We start from the raw sequence: 18776 nt of genomic DNA on the forward strand, positions 1-18776 counted from the left end.
TCTTTAAAAGCGTTACAAGCTACGAAAATGTCTTGTACCCAGGGCGTAACCAGAAACATTTCAAAGGGGGGGGGGGGGGGGGGACCCCCAAAACCAGGGGGTCGACCCCCAACCTTTCGCTCCGAACCGTGCGCTGCACAAGCGTTTGCTGCTAGGTAAAATGCTACTATCCGGTTCTGCATTGTCTACCCACTTTATTACACTCGAGATAACCGTGATACTCAATTTAAAAAAATAATTTATTTGAAAATGAAAAGCAAGTAAAATAGCTTCGAAATAGTTAAAAACCCGGGATGCCCGGACGGAGCAAAACTTCTCTTTATGAACGATTGGCTAGTTCGGGCAACTATATTTCAAACATTTAATTTTGGAACCTGGGATTACCCAGGCGAGAAAAATTGTTGAAGACTCATTGAATGCTCCTCTCCACGGAAATCTTTAGTAAAAGGCGAAAGATTTATGCGTGTAATGAAGAGAAACCAGAGTGTTAACTTCCCGGTCCTAAAATAAAACCTCATACGATTCAAATAACCTAACGTTTGTGGTTAAAAGAGATTATAAAAAAACTTTTAAAATTCTTCTCTCGTTTGCCTTTTTTTTTTCTCACGCGAGGTCGTTTGCGTATTCGCCGCAATGAGTTCTCGACTTGCAGCTCCGTATGATTATATCGCTCGCCAAATATAGTAATACCACAGCTGTGCTCATGGATGTTTTCCCGAATTGATGATTGTTATATTAGTCATTTCGCGGCCATAAATCTCTACATACCATTCTGATTTTGAGCATTTTCTAAGGTCCGCGAGATTTTACCAATTTTGTTATTTTGGAAATTAGGGTCGCTTGAAAGGTTGGGAATCACTGCCTCAGCACAAAGAAAAAGCGCAAGGAAGGTCAGTTTCGCGTAAACCAAAGCCTAACGTATAGTTACCAAAACTGTGCATTTATAATATCGTCACAACATCGCCGATCTATTTTGCGCGAGTGGTAGAAATTGCAAGCGCGGTAGTGATGTAGGATATTCGGAGTATCTCGCTTAGTTTTTCTTATTCATGTTGGGGACCCGGGATTACCCAGGCAAGAAAAATTGTTGAAGACTCATTGAATGCTCCTCTCCACGGAAATCTTTAGTAAAAGGCGAAAGATTTATGCGTGTAATGAAGAGAAACCAGAGTATTGCCGATGACCGTTAAACAAAATGTGATGAGTGATTTCAATAACCTAACGCATGTGGTAGAAATAGATAATAATAAAACAATTAAAGCCCGTCTCGCGTTTGCTTTTTTCTTTATGTTGTTGTCTCACTCGTTGCTCAACGCACAAAGAGTGAGAGAAAGATTGAGAATAATAAAAGAGAGAGGAAATATTGCGCCGCGCAAAGTCCTCTCGAATGATAAAACCGATTCTCTCTCCTTTTCGCAAGCAATGTCGCGTCGCGTTAATCAAAGATACCGCGAGAATTTTCACTCAGTTCCAACTAGCTGAAACAGGGGTTTTAATTTCTAAAGTTTCAATGAGTTTAATACTACATTCACTTGCAATATTTCCCGTATCTTTTGTAGAGAGCCCCGCCCCAAAAACACCCCCAATTAGTAATTATTAAGTTAGCTGGAAATCAAATTCACATCATTCCTAATCGGAACTGAATATTAACTAATTTCTTTATTTTAAAACGTGGCGGAGTTGCTTTTTCAAATTTCATATTTTTGCACTAATGGAGTGGCCTTTATACAAAAGCTTTGATCTTCCAACTAGAACTAAAATCTATCTATGACTTCGTGTCCAATAACTTTTTCCATCGCTTTGAATTGTCATTGTGGCACCATTTTCGGTACTCCCGTAGTATATGTACCAGGTTAGGGTTGGGCCATTTTTTTTCCCGATTTTCTTCATTTTGTTCTATTACGAGTTCGGGGACTGTCTGTGTTAGCCAATTGAATATCCCCCTGCCCATAGGTTTCAGTCCCTTTACACAACTTGATGTAAAGTAGGCGAACAAAATTAGTTACCTTCATATTGCTACATACGATTCCGGATCGCCCAATTTTGAGTATTCTTGAACTTGAACACTTTTTCTTCGCAGGGACGGAAGTTTATCTCCACCAGACTCGGTGCTATCGGCTCTACGGTGCCCGCGTAATTGCAACAATCATGGCGAATGCTCTTCCCAAGGATGTGTCTGTCATGACGGTTATTTCGGAGTGGATTGTGGAGATATGCATTCACGAGGTGAGCTGGCAATAAATCAATGTTTTCAGCTTTTTTAAAGGAAGTGTAATTTCTTTGCCGCACCAGTATAAAGAGGGTTTGGGTTGAACAATCGTGCAAGAACTGCGAAAAGGGCATTGATTTCTAAAGTTTCTATGAGTATATATATGTATACATAAGTCCCTCTACAACAGGGGTCGGCAACCTACGGCCCGCGGTGCACTATAATCCGGCCCGCGACGCTTCACTAAATTATAGTAACAAAACATCCGTTTTGACGAATATATTCTTTAGACTAAATTATATTATAACTCAACAATTATATAATTCACAATTACTCGTTTAATGAGCATATAATTTAATTATAATTAGACAAATGTCAACAAAACGCAAAAAAGTTGATGCTAAGTGCAAAGGGTTCAATGGCGCTGAAAATATTCAAAGGAATTTTATGAGATGCAATGAGAAAATAAATCTATATTCTATTCGATAGATGTATCATTGCTTGATTTTTATTATAAAAAGTACCATCCGTTCGGTTTTTCAACTTTCTAAAAATATGTGCGGCGCGCCAATGACTTGCAACTTTTAATTTTGGCCCGCGAGCGATAAAAGGTTGCCGACCCCTGCTCTACAATATCAATTTTGTTATGTGTTATGAAGTTTTTTGATCAGTAATTGTTCAAGTATTTTTACTTCATTTAATACATATGTGAGGGCCAAAACAATATATGGTATCGTCGAACTCCCTTTGCAATGTTAAAAAATTCACCCTGTATATATATATAATTACCTACGCTAATTACCTATGCAACAGTCGCTCGCAAAATTCTCCGCCTTACTATTTTTATGTTTGTCGTATTATTTTTACGAATGAATAGAACTAAAATTGATCCATGTAAAACCGTTTAATAGCCCCAGATACGAAACAGGCCATTCAAATGCCATTAAAGATCTGCCAATTGAACAAGATGTCGGTATCTGAAGTTCACTGAAAGTTTCCCCTTACTTCCCAATAAATACTATAAATATGCACGAAATAGAGAAGATATAAAATGATCGGCCAAAATTTTTTTCTAAAGATATAGGGTGTCTTAACATTTTTTCAAAATTCATTGATACCATATATTGTTTTGGCCGTCACAGATGTATTAAATGAGGTAAAAATACTTAAATAATTACTGATTAAAAAACCAAACCTGGTTAAGATATATTGAGAACTAATTTCATAACAAAATTAAAACTGCAAAGGACTTTATGGACACCCTATGTTAGAGCTTGTCAAAAAGCATTTTATCTGAATCCGCAGTAATTCCGCAATATTTGGAATAGACGACTCTAAAATCGGCGCAGATTACTGGCAGTAATTAAATTGAAAAATTGAAAAATACATCTTTTTGTATCCATATCGGTGGCGATAACCCTAACCTTATATTTGTTTGTTTATTTCTACAGCAGAAGAGGACTCATCACCAATATCCGAATCATCTACAATGACTTCAACAACAAGCATAACCTTTGAACCCGTGACGTCATCTTCAACAACAAGATCATCTACTTCAACAACAACCCCAACACCTCCAACAACTACATCAACACCAATTACAGCATCCACATACCGTTTTACTACAACCTCATCAACTTCAAAACCTACTGTAGATGACGTCACAACCCCGATGACGTCACCAACTCCGAATATAATCGAAGAAACATCCCCCCATATTTCGTCTAATAATAAAATTCCAATTCCAACAAGAACTAATAATGATCATAATATGACGTCACAAACAAGAATCAGAGAATTTAACAATTTGGCGGGAAATATTAAATATATTCGTAAAAATAGGCAACCTGCTTCCACAACTCAGACGACAACAACGATAGGAATTCCCTCTCTTGTATTAACTGGAGTAGCGAATAGCGGAGAATGCCATGCAATGATGGGCGATTGTGATCGAATAGAGATATTTGGAACCGGCTTTGTTTCGAGTAATCACATGTCAAGTGACTCTGTTGCCGAACAATCTTCTCTAAACTGCATTATTACAAAACAAGATGTAAGTTTCAATTTTTTTCCAGTTGTTTGTTAAGAACTTTCTGACATAACAGTGACTGCTTATACATCCCCGTATTAGGAGATTAAGGCGGTTAAAAAGCGTCTTATAAGAAGGTTTATTATGATCTGAACTTGTGCAGACGCTATTACATTCCCTTGTTATCATACCTTTTACGCTACCAAGTCATTTAAACAAGGGGTGTGCAACCTGCTGTCCGCGGGTCAAATGCGGCCCACAAGGGAAAATTATGGGGCCTGCGGAGACGTGCCAATTTGAAGTCTTTAATTTAGCTCAATCTGGTGCGTGCAAGTAATCCCAATACCGTGTAATGCCCTGACAGCTAGTTTGTGCGAAGCAAACAACGCATGCCATAAGATCAATAACTAAAATTTTTGTGCTTGCCACTACTTAAAGCCTATGTTAAATAAAGAAGCGGCCCACGGTTTCTCCCAGTTATTCAAATGTGGCCCTCCCGTATTAAAGGTTGCACACCCATGATTTAAAGAATCGATTCATCAACGTCTATGTTAAAAGTCCCAATATCTACTGGCTCTTTCACATAAATGAATCTGTACAAACAAAAAGAGCAATGCTCAATATCGCGCTTCCGTGCCGGCATGACAGGACTTCAGTCGTGTATAGCCGAGCGCATGAGATATTGCAAAATATTCGCCCTCATAGCACTCATAAAAATGTATATTTCTTAAAATATTCGGAGCTCCAGAAGTATGTGCACCAAGATGGCGCACATCCTGAACATAGTATGTGTACCAGGTTAGGTTTCAGGTTGTGCACCATCTTGGTGCACATACTCCGGGAATGCCAAATATTCCAGCGACTTGCAGCTGCGGTACAAATTTCGCCACTTGCCAAATTCTATCAGCACTGCACTTTTAGCAACTTTGTACAAACTGTGTCAGTCAGTTGTTTCTAATGAACTAACAAATCGTTACAGGGTTTGTCTTCTAACGCCGTTTCGTTTCCCGCCATTTTTAATCCCGAAGAAGAGAATCACATGTTCTGTCCTCTTCCAGAGATCCAAACACTTCTTGTGACGTCACAACCGCAAGTTAATTACAAAATTAAGGTGAGTGAGACCATAATCGTTTTAAATATATTCATCTCCGTGAATATACTCTGGGGCAAATTTTTTTTCATTTTTAAAGTGTGATTATTTTCGCTTATGACTCCCGTAGATGCAAGATTGGGCCCAAATATTCCAGCCCGGCCCGACCCGGGCCCGCGGGTATTAAATCCGACCCGAGACCGACTGATTAATTGGATTTGCAGGCTCGAGCCCGAAGCAAACCTGAAATTTCATATTTTATTCAGGAGTTCTTTGAATTCCACACATAGTTTTAGTATATATCTTTAATAAACATATATTTATTTGGGGCTCCCGAAGTATGCGAACCAAGATGGCAGACATCGAAATGTAATATGTGTACTAGGATAGGGTTAGGCCATAATTTTAGGTATAAATACTACGGGAGGCTCTTGGCTAGTCTTCGAACTGATAATAAGACTAAAATAAGGAAAATTGGAAAAAAATTATCGCCTAACCCTAACCTGTTACCCATGTTACGTTCCGATGTCCGCCATCTTGGTTCGCATACTTCGGGAGCACCATTTATTTTTAAAAAAAGTCAGCGATAGAGAAGCCCGACCCGACCCGAACGTAATGATTGACATTTCAGGCCCGAATTTTGGGTCGGTCTCGGGCTTGAGATCTTAGCTCTACCTCTGAGGCAATATCGAAGCCTAATAATTCTTCTTGTCTTAGGTCACCGATGGCACCAGGGAATCAAATGAAGTTGACGTCACAATACATCTCGGATATGGATCATTGAATCCGTGCGCACGTGAGTGCTTAGGTTATCTTCAAGTAAATGTGATAAGCATTACGCTTGATCGGTAGTGCACATCAGATGTAGCCACCAAAAAAAAAATCGGCGCTCCCGAAGTATGTGCACCAAGATGGCGCACAACCTTAACCTGGTACGCATACTATGTTCAGGTTCCACTATCTATATTACAGCCTGATTTATAACCTGGTGCATGGCAGCCCTCTTAATGGAAAATGATACTCAAATGGCGATTGGAACGATATATCCCTAAACGTAACCTAATTATTGTGGCAGCACAATGAACCCTCCCCAACGGAGGCCATTTCAATATCCATGCTCGGACCATATATCCATCCCTGCTGTCTAGTGGCAGCCCAAGAGCACCCTATAAAGAGGGCCATTTAAATGTCGATTGGGGTCATCTCTAGCGACCCAATAGCCCTCTGCGGATTATGCCATTCAAATAACGATTGGAGCCATATATACCTATTTTTATCACTAACAACTATAGCGAAATGACCATAACGTATATGGTTCATGAAAACATTTTCAAAAATATTAAAAGACAAGTATGTGATATAACTATTGAAATCATAACGAAATTTATAATGTATTTACTTATAGTAACAGGCTAGCTGTTGTATTATTGCATTGTAGTAACCTTCGAAAGAGAAACCAAAGTCGCTTGTATCTATAAAATAGGGCTCGTCCGGGAGTTGAACCCGGGACCTCTCGCACCCGAAGCGAGAATCATACCCCTAGACCAACGAGCCGCGCCAAGTTGCTCCAAATATCCCGAATCTAATGCTTTCAAGTACTAATCACAATCCTGTTAATTGGTGCGTTCATGATTTTGTTAATTAGGTAGCTGCAGATACAATACAATTACACTCGCAGGTTAGCACAAGCTCGTTCTAGTTGGCGACTGATTGGGATGAGTCTGATAGCAATGCTTATGTGCGAAAATTTTATGCGCCAATGTCGCGTGTAAAATACTGCTATTTAAGTGATTCAAGAGTCTTGCTGCACACAAATGTATTTCTGCTGAAAGTCTGACTTTGAACAGCCGGAACGTTGAATAAATATATTTGTGTTGGTGACCGTACATTTGAGCCCACGTACATTTGAACCCATGCGTATATCCGCGGGTTCAATCTATAAGCGGTTGCTAAAACCCATGGGTTAGGGTTAGTATGGGTTCAAATATCCGTAAAACAAAAAAATTTCCATAGGTGCAATAGTCATGGGTTCAAATGTTCGTGGGTTCAAATGTAATGGAACCATTTGTGTTGTATGCAGCAAGTCTCTTGAATCACTTAGGATAGTTAAATTCTCCTATGCTTACAGCATCATTGCATTACATACATACGGATCCACTGACGCAAAGAATAGAAAAAGGATAAGTAGTTAGTTTCGCAGAAACTAAATGAAATACTGCTAAAATATAAAAATTGGGTTTGGTTGTATGTCTTGGTCTGGGTGATATAAAACTTTAGATAAATAGTCAGAGTATGCTCCGAAGGCTAAAGTTTACTCCCACCTTACATTGGCTACTTTTGGCAGCATCCTTCTTGTTTCTCAATTACATCCCGGCAAAATATGGGCTCGTCCGGGATTTGAACCCGGGACCTCTCGCACCCAAAGCGAGAATCATACCCCTAGACCAACGAGCCGCACGAACAGCTTATATTAATTTGTAATTATACCTTTGGATAATTAATGTAATGAACTCATTCGATCATACTTTCCACTTGTGCGCAAATCAATAACAACGAAGGCACGAAAGGGAATGTTCGACGGAAAGTATAAGTTCAATTCGACTCCATAATCAGAATAACAGACAATAAACTAGTTGATAAGAATAAATAAATAAAAAACTAATAATAGAATCACGAGAGCAAACAAAATCTTAATTGAGGTTTATAGCGTGAAGAATTTAACTCGGAAGGTTTTGCCAGAAGAAGTGGTACGCGTTCACTCACCTAAAAAGTATTAAATTAATTCACACTCACACAACAACAGATATATGAGTGAGTAAGAAAAACGCGAGAAACGTGAGATAAATAACATAGTAAGTCAAAGAAAAAATAAATGCAAAAAAAAAATATGGAAAAATTGTTTGCCACTCCATAATAATAATTAATTATACAACAATCGCCAATTGAGATTTTGAAAAAATGAGTGAACCAGAGATAAAATATTAATTGAAAACGATATTGTCAAGCTGCTTATAGTTGAAGTAAAATGCCGAATCGCCCAAGCAAAGTTGTCAAATGTATTAAAATTCATACAATGACAGATTTTTTAATATAAGTCGCTCATTCTGGCTACAGGGGTGGTGACTCCTCTACGGCTCATGAGCCAGAGCCACGGCCCATCTGATTGGGCCACATGGGCCATGCCCCATCAAGCTATGGGCCGCGGTCCCATCAGGAAAAATACAATTATCTTATCAAAATTTTCAATTTTTACAAAATTGTCAATATTCGAATAAAAAAAAAATCGCCGTATGCCACCATTTTTTTTTACGATAAGCATTTATATAAAAATAAAGAAAAATACCAAGCTACAGAAAAGGATACGCCTGTAGTATGTGTACCAGGTTAGGGTTAGGACAAAATTTTGTTCAGATTTTTCACATTATAGTTCTATTATGAGTTTGGGGACTGTCTGCGTTAGCCAAGTGAATTGTCCCTTTGCACAACTTGTTGGGCCGCGGCCCATAGCCTGATGGGTCGTGGCCCGGCCCATGGGCCGTAGAAGAGTCACCACTTCTACTCCATTCTGGAGGTGTCGTCGGCTCGTTTGTGAAATCAAAACACTTGTCAAAAATCTGAGATGCAACTCGAAGGAATGGTGATCTATTCTATTAGACGTAGGACAGACAATTCACGAAGACACTTTCATATGATATTTCGCGAACTATCTTTTTCTAGATTTTGCTGACATTGCGGTGGCTATTTTAGCCGTTTATTACACGATATTCGGGCAAATTAAATGATAATATAAACGAAAACAGGGCTCGTCCGGGATTTGAACCCGGGACCTCTCGCACCCTAAGCGAGAATCATACCCCTAGACCAACGAGCCACGGGCCCTTTAGGGACTTATATGCAAACTATAATTTCCAAACTACGCACACAAAGACACGCACCACGACTTTTTTGTGACGCCTTTGTTATTTTGTTTGCTTTAGCTATGTGCGTAACGCCTCAGGCATTTCCCGCAGACATCGACCGTTCAATTCGAGAGTCCTCGAATATAGTATGTATTCGCGCTCCTGAGTGTCGACTGGCTCGTTGGTCTAGGGGTATGATTCTCGCTTTGGGTGCGAGAGGTCCCGGGTTCAAATCCCGGACGAGCCCGCTTTTTCTCTCACCAATTTTGTACAATAGAAGTACCATACGTGTGCTTATACATCATAAATTTCTTTAATGACCTCATTTTTCAAGTTGGTATCGTTCAGGTCGTTCCCATAAGTTCTTATTGTTACCCGTTGACGTGAAGAATGGCTAGTCTAGTCGTAATAACCTTGTCCTATGCAAAGAATTTTAATATTGTTATAGTTCAGAATATGGGTGGGTGTATGATTATTAGGATAGAAAGAATAATTTTTATTAATGTTGAAGAGGTCATCACAAAAAAATTCGAAGTGAAATCAAATCACACAGAACCCACAGAAAGTTTTGGAATAAATTTAAAAAATATCCTTCCAGCGAAAAATACAATCTGAATATGTTAAAGCAATTGGTCCAGTAGTAAGAAAAGCGGGATATAAATAATACCTTGGTTTTGTTCTTCACCAATTAGGATCTCGTAATGCCTCGACACAAAGTTTAAACTAAAATATTCAGCTGGCGACGCGATAACCAGTCCCAAAAATAGCTGTGTACCCCAAATTGTTTACTAATCATCGGTGCTCCAGAAGTGTGTACTGTGTACCAATATGGAAGTAACTAATTTTGTTCGCCTACTTTACATCATGTTGTGTAAAGGGATTGAAGCCTATGGGCAGGGGGTATATTCACTTGTCTAACACAGAAAGTCCCCCAACTCGTAATAGAACTAAAAAGGGGCTCTTGAAGTATGCGAACCAAGATGGCGGACATCGGAACGTAACATGGGTAACAAGGTTAGGGTTAGGCGATAATTTTTTTCCAATTTGCCTTATTTTAGCCCTATTATCAGTTCGAAGACTAGCCAAGAGCCTCCCGTAGTATTTATACCTAAAATTATGGCCTAACCCTAACCTAGTACACATATTACATTCCGATGTCCGCCATCTTGGTTCGCATACTTCGGGAGCCTCACTAAAAAAAATAAGGAAAAACTGAATAAAATTATGGCCTACCCCTAACCTAGTAAACACACTACGGGAGTACCCATTATTCAACGGTTGTTTGTTTACTTCTATGCACGGTCCACTTTTACTATGGTTGTGAAATCTGATTACCTATAGCCGTTTTTCGCTGAATGAGGTTTTCTTAGGTATAAATCGTTTAAATTCACTGTCGTACGTTTTTGTGTAACAGTTTTGAGTCTAGTTAATATAAGAAATCAGAAATCAGAAAATCATTTGTACAAAGCCTCGCCACTAATGTAAAAATGTGAGATTTGAGAAAAACGCCCCTGGTATGTTTTAAAATACCAAATTAGTAATTATCCAGCTGGGGTTCGGGTAGGGTCAGGAATGGTTTGAGTTTTCAACGCCATCTGCGGGGGCTTTGCACGGAAGATCCCAGAGAACTATTGTTCCACTAATTTTCTGACTTATTTTCTTTGTATCTGATTATCTTAATTAAATTAGGTAGAGGAAGAACTTAAATAAATTAAGTTATCCTAACCCAGCCTATAAAAATTCGGAAATTGTATTCGGTCGATGACAGAATAGTACCAACTATTTCCGGGTTCAAATATTATGTTAACACCTATTTCTTCCTTTATAATGTTTATGTAATAATAAAAAGCATTTAAATTTTACAGTTTTCTCAGAAGTATTTTTTATATATAATATTCAATATATTGACAGAAAACCGGCCACCAGTTTTGAACGAAGAGAAAGATAAACTCAAGGCGTTCGAAGGAGAAATATTCATCTATCAATTGAATGCAACTGATCCAGGAGGTTAGTATGGGCTAGATCAGGCCCGCGGGCCACAACTCCGGCCTGTCAAGCCATATAGCGTGTGACCTTGTCAACACTCCGTTTTTCCCCATCAAGCATACAATCCGAATTGGACAGTTTATGTTTATTAAGTCGCTCACGTTGGTAAAAAATACATAGTGTTTTCTCCTCTTGTAGCTGCATTAAATCTCTCACCGTTTTGCCCGATGCCTTTATTACTTCAAGGAAAAGCAATTGCCACATTCTCTACTCCCGTATTGAAAAGCTGTATATTCGGTGTGTGTAGCCCGACTAGATGTCTGTCTGAAGTTTGTTTTATGGCCCACCGATAAAAAAAAATGTTGCACATCTCTGGACATGATTCATTACAAATTTACCTTATATGAAGTTTTTGATGGTATTTGAATTATGGACGAGAGGGCAGCCGAGCTATTCGCTGTTGGAGAATATTCCACGTGACCGCCGGCCAGTTATGGCTTCCTCCAGCACCAAAGATCTTGCATGTGGAGTAATTATTTGGACAACTTTTTCTATACACGACCCCATATATTTGTATGCCGTGGTTGGTCATATGCTCGATTATTGGCCCTGCTTCACCTCTATCTATATATATATATATATATATATATATATATATGGAAATATTATCCTAAATGTTTACAATCACGACTACTGCATACTAAATAGCTGTAACATGTGCAGTTTCATTAAATTAACAACACTTTACAACACTTAAAAACACTTTACATTAAATTGTTTCAACTTCAGACCCGTTCATATACTTCGACATCGACAAATCAAAAACGACGGACATGTACGTGTCAGTGAATGGACTACTTGAATGGACGGTGCCTCTTGAATCCTCAGCCAAGACCAAGAATGTTACTATTATCATAAAGGACCAGTGTGGACTGAATACAACAGAGACTATCCAGGTATTAGATTAGATAAACTGGTACAAATGATAAGATAAAATGGTGACTTCACCATGGTAAAAATCACGGTACTCCCGTAGTATGCGAACCAAGACGGCGGACACCGGAACGTAGTATGTGTACCAGGTTAGGGTAAATTCATAATTTTATTCAAGTTTTCCTTATTTTGGTTCTATTACGAATTCGGGGCTTAGTCAAGTGACTCCAGTAGTATTTGTACCTGAAATTATTGACCCAACCCTGCCTGCTGGTACACATACTACGTTCCGGTGTTTGCTATTTTGGATCACATACTACGGGAGTACCAAAAGCACAATTACGAACGCGCGGGACGGAAATTATAGAAAGTTGCCAAAACCATATATGACTTTCAAATCACGAGACAAAGAAGTTCTACATGAACATTCTCATTTCGTATCATAAAATATAGGTGAAAAGACAATTACACAGTATGTTCCCCAGGTTTTCGTTGCGAGGGGGGAGGGATTGTATTTTCTAGTAGTTTTGTGTAACCTTCCATGTTGTCAAGTTTTACGACTTGCTCTGTGGCACTTTTACTCTGTAGCTACAGCGTTTTTCTCCACAACAAATGGGATAATGTAGCGCTTACATATTTGAGCATTGCTCTCTTGTCCTTGCTACATTTCGTACTGTATTTTCCAAATATGGGGATGCGTGTTTGTTTGTTGGTGACGTTCGGATGAATTGATTATGATTGTATGTGCCATGTGGGGTTGTTTGGTTTGAGTGTAAAGGATTTTGGAACGGCAAAGGTTGGGAGCTGGAAACAATGAAGCGAGTTGAAAACAACGGAAAGCAGCGCAGAATACATGGTGAGTTTATTTGTATTGGGTATGCTTAAAATATTTCCTTTTTCTTCATAATATGCAAAATATTTTTATCTTTTTGAAAATGTCTCCTTTACTTCTAAGTGAGTGCGTATAACTTTTCCTAGAAATGAATCTTCTGAGTGACCTAGCATTGCGTATTTTCTTTATAAATGCGTGCTTTTCTTACTCAATAATTTTCGTTGTTCCTAATGGCCAGTACATGATAGGGGAATGTTTATACTATATTCCACCAAATGTATGTTGAAGGCATGTACAATATTTCTAGTAGACTGCAGAGTTTTCTGAAACGGTAAGTACCAAACACTCGTCTTGGTTGAAGATGGCGTGCACTGGGCTTCTGATTAAACAGCAATAAAATTGAAAGACGCCTTACGTTTCATGCATGTGTTCGTCACTATTTCCCAAAGTTGGCCATTATGGGTTTTCACCTTATCCAAATACGTCAAATCCCCACGCTCTTATTTGCGTAGTAAAACTAGAGTGACGTGCGCAACCTGGCGTATTTGCCGATTGCAACACGGTCATAAACATTTTCCCACCGCTCAACTGCCAATTAACGTGTGCCCGAAAGAGAGAGAGAAAACTCATCGTTTATTTCGTCACTATGGTCTTTGTTACGCAATAATACCGTTCATGCAATATATAAAGAAGATTTGGAGTCGAATTTCCGTCAAAAGTACATTTTTTAAGCATGATAATACATTTACGGTTAGAAATAATTGAATCAAATTATACTGATCGTATTATCCAACCAATATTTTGGAAAAACAATTATTTTTTCACTATATTTGCCGAAAATCGCGACCCATTTGTGGAGGCAAAAGAGAGAGAGACATCTGGCTTTCAACGTGGGAATTTGTAGGTATCACGTAGAAGGGTTTCTTGATTTGAGAGATTTCCAATAAAGTTGCGTTGATTTTCAATCACGTTTACGTCGGTAGTACTGTTAGTTTAATGATTTTTATTACATTTCAAAGGGGGGGGGGGGGCATATACACAAATATTCTTCAGAATGAGGTAGGTATAAACCACGTGACTTTGTGCTATCCTATTACCCCAGCTTTTCTGGACTTTGGTTAGGTTTGGATAATAACTAGTAAGGTGCTACAATAATCTAACTTGGTTAGTTGGCTAGGACGAACAGATTTAAAAATACAGATCGTATTCATCCGCATCATGTGCTATTTTCTCACTCCAGTGTAACTTTCTTGCATTCGCTGCTGGTGGATACATGCGGGACACGTCTATGTTGTCATCATTCGTAAATGTGATGTCAAATGTGGCTGTTCTGTCGTCAGTTATTGTCTCGAAAAATGGATTCGGGTTGAGTCGTTGGCCTGGAAGTAAAAGTATTTAGGTATAAAATGAGGAAGGATAGGATTTGCATTAATACGGAAGGCGGGAGAAAGCCGACAGCGTGGCTAAGTTATACAGCAAACCAAATCACAGAATCTCCCGGTCACAAGTCCATGTTGGATACGGGATTAGTTAACCAGTTATTTGTTTCAGATGCATGAACTTTAGTGCTGGAAAAATTCCGGGTGCTCCCGAAGTATGTGAACCAAGATGGCGGACACCGGAACGTAGTATGTGCACCAGGTTAGGGTTTTATTCTAATTTTCCTTATTCTAGCACATAACGAGTTCGGGGACTAGCCAAGAGACTCCCGTAGTATTTTTAGCGGAAATTATGGCCTATCCCTAACCTGGTACACATACTCCGTTCCGGTGTCCACCATCTTGGATCACATACTTCAGGAGTACCTAAATATGTACTACAATAATACAAATACTAAACAATAATTGCAAGAACTAGATCACATGCAAATAATATTTCCGCTAAAAAACGATACAAATTCTTTAACGTGAAGGAATACCTCCTACCCACACTATATACTCCCACAGGGTGGCCCAAACCCAGGCCCGCGGGTCACATGCGGCCCGCCGCTTCATTATCTGTGGCCCGCGTCACATTTGGAGAGTAATCAAAAAATCGCATTTCGTGTTGTTTCGTAATCCAATTAATCAGAAAAATCTTTTGGCATATTGCTGCATCACTAATATCACTGAATTTACTAATGTTGTGGCTAGCTGAGGCATATAGCGATGTTGAAGGATGTGCTTGGAGTCTAAAATATTATCTGGCTTTCTATCTTTTTGGTCGGGAATATATGCTAACAATATAGGCATCATAGATAACTAAAAATCGAATGCGGATTCTATTAGCCTGGAATGGCTATGTCTGATAACTATGCGTTTGTACAATGAAAGCGTTTGTTTTGTATTACACTGTTTACCTATTCCTGGCACTATTGTGGCCCGCGAATAATGCAGAAATAATTTTGTGGCCCGCGGAGCCAACAACCTTGGACCCTCCTGTCTAACATATAACCGTGGAAATCGTGACGTTTTATCATTTGATATTCATCATTTACAAAATCTAATACATAAAAGTGAAACAATAAAATATTTACCTCTCTGAAGAGTCGTCGATCTACGTTTTCTTTGATTGAATCTTGTGCCGACGTGAAAACGAATTTCCGACGAATTTTTTGGTATAATTTCCCGCAAAAATGCTTTCTTATTTCCGACGGGATTTGCATGTAGGTCTTTGTAAAAGGCAATAAATAAAATTTTAATTGCCTTTTCTGACAGCAATGGATATTTGTCCGCGACGCTCAACCAAAAATATGCAAAGGATTTTTTTTTGATTGAAATCAATTATTAAATATTGATCAGACTTTTTTTTCATATTTTTGCTGACCCACGGCCCCCCGCAACCCCAGTTTGGGAAACCCTGCTTTAACTCATAAGTAATTCCTTTCAATGCCTGAGTTGCCAATGTTTTTTAGCATTTTTAATTTTTAGTTTAAATCAATTATTTTATCTTTTACAAATAAGGATTGTTGCGGCTGAACATCCGTCAACTCAAATATCTCACGGAATCTTTAGATCGAGGGGATATGACGGCAACCTTTCATGCATATCTCTTAATCTGTCTTTGCATAACGGTCTTGACGTTCAAATGCGGGAAACAACGGCTCTCCAGAAGTGTATGTATCAATATGGAGTTAACTAATTTTGTTCGCCTACTTTACATCAAGTTGTGTAAAAGGACTGAAACCTATGGGCAGGGGGTATATTCACTTGGCTAACACAGACATAGGCTTCTGTCCCTTTACACAACTTGATGCAAAGTATGCAAACAAAATCAATTACCTCCATGTTGGTACACATACTTCTGAAGCGCCGAATCTTTAACACAAGCCCTCAGTTTTCCACTTTTTATCAACTATTTGTGCAAACGACTCCTCTCCTCTGTTTATATACCAAACACCCTCAGACAATAGGTTGCAGGTAGACATTAGGTAGGAAACATCCCGTCACCCCTAATAAGGTATTTCACATGCGTACTGCGCTTAGAAATACCCAGTTATATTCAAATATTTAATTTTACCGACCGACCATGTCAAAAATTGAATTTCGGGCATTGAATTTTTTGACTTTTTTTCCGTTACGCAGTATTGGAAGTTCACATCGTTAAAATCAGAGTTCCTCATTTCTAATATTCATATTGAAGACAGTGACGTATATGTCTAAGAATGGCTGTTTTTTAAAAGTGATGTTGCTATTCTAAGAAAATAATGGGGATCTCTTTTCGTCTGAGCAATTGTAGTTATGAAATTGGGGAAATGGGATTTGCCTCCTAGTTACTGCGTGAACAACACGCTTCTTGTTCGTCCGTGTTCGCCTTACGCATCACGCCTAATCATACTTAATCGACCTCGTCACATCCACGGACCATTTTTAGTTTGAGGTTAATTGTTACTGAATGAATTGGGCTGCAGTGTTTTAAATCAGCGTAAAATTTTCGAGGAAACTTGACATTAAATTTTCAAACTTTTCTTGGTTACGCAATATGGTATCCGGTTGACATCGTTAAAATCAGAGTTTCTCATTTCTAATATTCAAATTGATAACAGTGACTTATATGTCTGAGAATGGCTGTTCTGGAAAAGGGTACTCCCGAAGTATGTGAACCAAGATGGCAGATACCGGAACGTAGTATGTGTAGCATGTTAGGGTTAGGCCATAATTTTATTTCAATTTTTCTTATTTTAGTTCTATTACGATTTCGGGGACTAGCCAAGTGACCCCCGTAATATTTGTGCCTGAAATTATGGCCTAACCCTAACCTGGTAGACCTATTAAGTTCCGGTGTCGGCCATCTTGGTTCACATACCTCGTGATTACCCGGCTATTTGCCGTCACGCCTAAATATACTTAAATGTACCATTTCTAGCTAGGAGTTAACTATTACTGATGAAATTGGGCTACAATTTTTTGAACCAGCGTAGTTTCTCCGAGTAAACTTGACATGGAATTTGTAAATTTTTTTGTTACGCAATATTGTGTAAAGTTCACATATTGGGAAGAATTTCTCGTTTCTGGCGCCTACATAACGAAACTGTGACGTATTGGATTTTATTGGGCTGTGTTTTGAAGGTTATGTCACCATATTTGGAAAATTAATTTGAATCATTTTCTACGAATCCTAAAAGAGTCCCTCAGCAAATTATTTCGTTAAAATGTTGTTGAGAAATTGAGAAAAATGGAACGTGGTATGTGTACCAGGTTAGGCCATAATTTCAGGTACAATCACTACGGGAGTCACTTGGCTAGTCCCCGAACTCTACATAGAACTAAAATAAGGAAACTTGGAATAAAATTATGGCCTAACCCTAACCTGGTACACATACTACACTCCGGTGTCCGCCATCTTGGTTCACATACTTCGGGAGTACCGGAACAAGTTATTTTATCGCTAAGATGTACAATGGAGACTATCTACATTCCTAAAGTTTTTTTGTCAAAATGTCAAAAATCACGAACGTGTGGTCATTTTTATGCGGCGGTGTGGCTCATCGCCACCGCATCTCTGAGTTACTCTACATGGGTTCGCATGTTCGAATCCCATGCAGGGATGGTTATGTGCGAGAGGATTGCTGGATTCCTCGCCGCCGTAGGGTGGTTCACGTAATCGCTGTTCGGTTACGACTCTCTCCTCCATCAAGTCCATGCTTCCGAAAAAACAAATAACTAACTAACCCCATATCACTACCATATGGTTATGCCGTCTTATCGGCTTTCCTCTCCCATCCTATCCTTTCGCAGTGTTATTTGACGTAAACGTATTCTTCCACTGCGCCACTCTATTGGAAATCTCTCAATTCTCGACAATCTTCTACGCATATTCCCACGTCGAAAGCCAAGAAAGTTTCTCTCACATCACCGTATTTCTAGATCAGTGATTTTCAAATTTTTCAAGTTGCTTTTTTCCTTTTTGAAGGTCAGTTTGACCTTGAGAATTGGAAATGAACCTGCTGAAACTTCTTTCGACTCAAAAGCAGTGATTCTCAAACTTGTTAAGCCATTCCCCCTTTTTAGAATTTGTCAAGTCTCGCGCCCCATCTCAAAAATAACTAGCTAACAATAAGCTATGATGGTAAACATGCATGAAGTTGAACTCTTGAACATGCTCCACGCTAAGGATAATAAAGATACTAGCACAACAGCTCTCTGCAATCTGTAAACAATAAAGAAACGTGAAATATCCTTAATACAGCGCACAAGATGTTCGTACAATTTTATATCTCCCAAGTATTCAAGATTCGATTCGAACCAAATATTCGATTCAATTCTGAAATCACCAGGTATTCGAAAACGTATTCGTTTTTTCTCTCTCCTACAATATCT

General features: G+C 38.8%; 2 protein-coding genes and 6 non-coding genes across 8 annotated transcripts in view; 2 read left to right on the forward strand and 6 right to left on the reverse strand.

The window, feature by feature from the left end:
- Positions 1-18776, forward strand: part of LOC120336192 (uncharacterized) — a 108970-nt gene that overhangs the window by 62646 nt on the left and 27548 nt on the right. Inside the window, exons 20-25 of the mRNA XM_078116246.1 lie at positions 2081-2226; positions 3661-4262; positions 5218-5349; positions 6046-6124; positions 11139-11234; positions 12003-12169. Coding sequence (XP_077972372.1) covers positions 2081-2226; positions 3661-4262; positions 5218-5349; positions 6046-6124; positions 11139-11234; positions 12003-12169 — 1222 coding nt within the window. The remainder of the gene's footprint in view (positions 1-2080; positions 2227-3660; positions 4263-5217; positions 5350-6045; positions 6125-11138; positions 11235-12002; positions 12170-18776) is intronic.
- On the reverse strand, positions 373-488 carry LOC120338822 (U5 spliceosomal RNA). The gene has a single exon (XR_005569146.2). It is a non-coding gene; the product is annotated as a U5 spliceosomal RNA (small nuclear RNA).
- On the reverse strand, positions 1059-1174 carry LOC120338762 (U5 spliceosomal RNA). Its single transcript, XR_005569143.1, has one exon. It is a non-coding gene; the product is annotated as a U5 spliceosomal RNA (small nuclear RNA).
- Trnap-cgg (transfer RNA proline (anticodon CGG)) lies at positions 6811-6882 on the reverse strand. Its single transcript has one exon. It is a non-coding gene; the product is annotated as a tRNA-Pro (tRNA).
- Trnap-ugg (transfer RNA proline (anticodon UGG)) lies at positions 7711-7782 on the reverse strand. Its single transcript has one exon. It is a non-coding gene; the product is annotated as a tRNA-Pro (tRNA).
- On the reverse strand, positions 9128-9199 carry Trnap-agg (transfer RNA proline (anticodon AGG)). The gene has a single exon. It is a non-coding gene; the product is annotated as a tRNA-Pro (tRNA).
- Positions 9403-9474, forward strand: Trnap-ugg (transfer RNA proline (anticodon UGG)). The gene has a single exon. It is a non-coding gene; the product is annotated as a tRNA-Pro (tRNA).
- LOC144424591 (uncharacterized) lies at positions 14058-16978 on the reverse strand. Its single transcript, XM_078114020.1, has 3 exons — positions 16921-16978; positions 15494-15628; positions 14058-14357 (listed from the first exon to the last, which is right to left on the reverse strand). The coding sequence occupies exons 1-3, from the start codon at positions 16976-16978 to the stop codon at positions 14167-14169; spliced, it is 384 nt and encodes a 127-aa protein (XP_077970146.1). The 3' UTR covers positions 14058-14166.

The sequence above is a fragment of the Styela clava genome, chromosome 1, assembly GCF_964204865.1.
Source record: "Styela clava chromosome 1, kaStyClav1.hap1.2, whole genome shotgun sequence".
Taxonomy (NCBI): Eukaryota; Metazoa; Chordata; class Ascidiacea; order Stolidobranchia; family Styelidae; genus Styela; species Styela clava.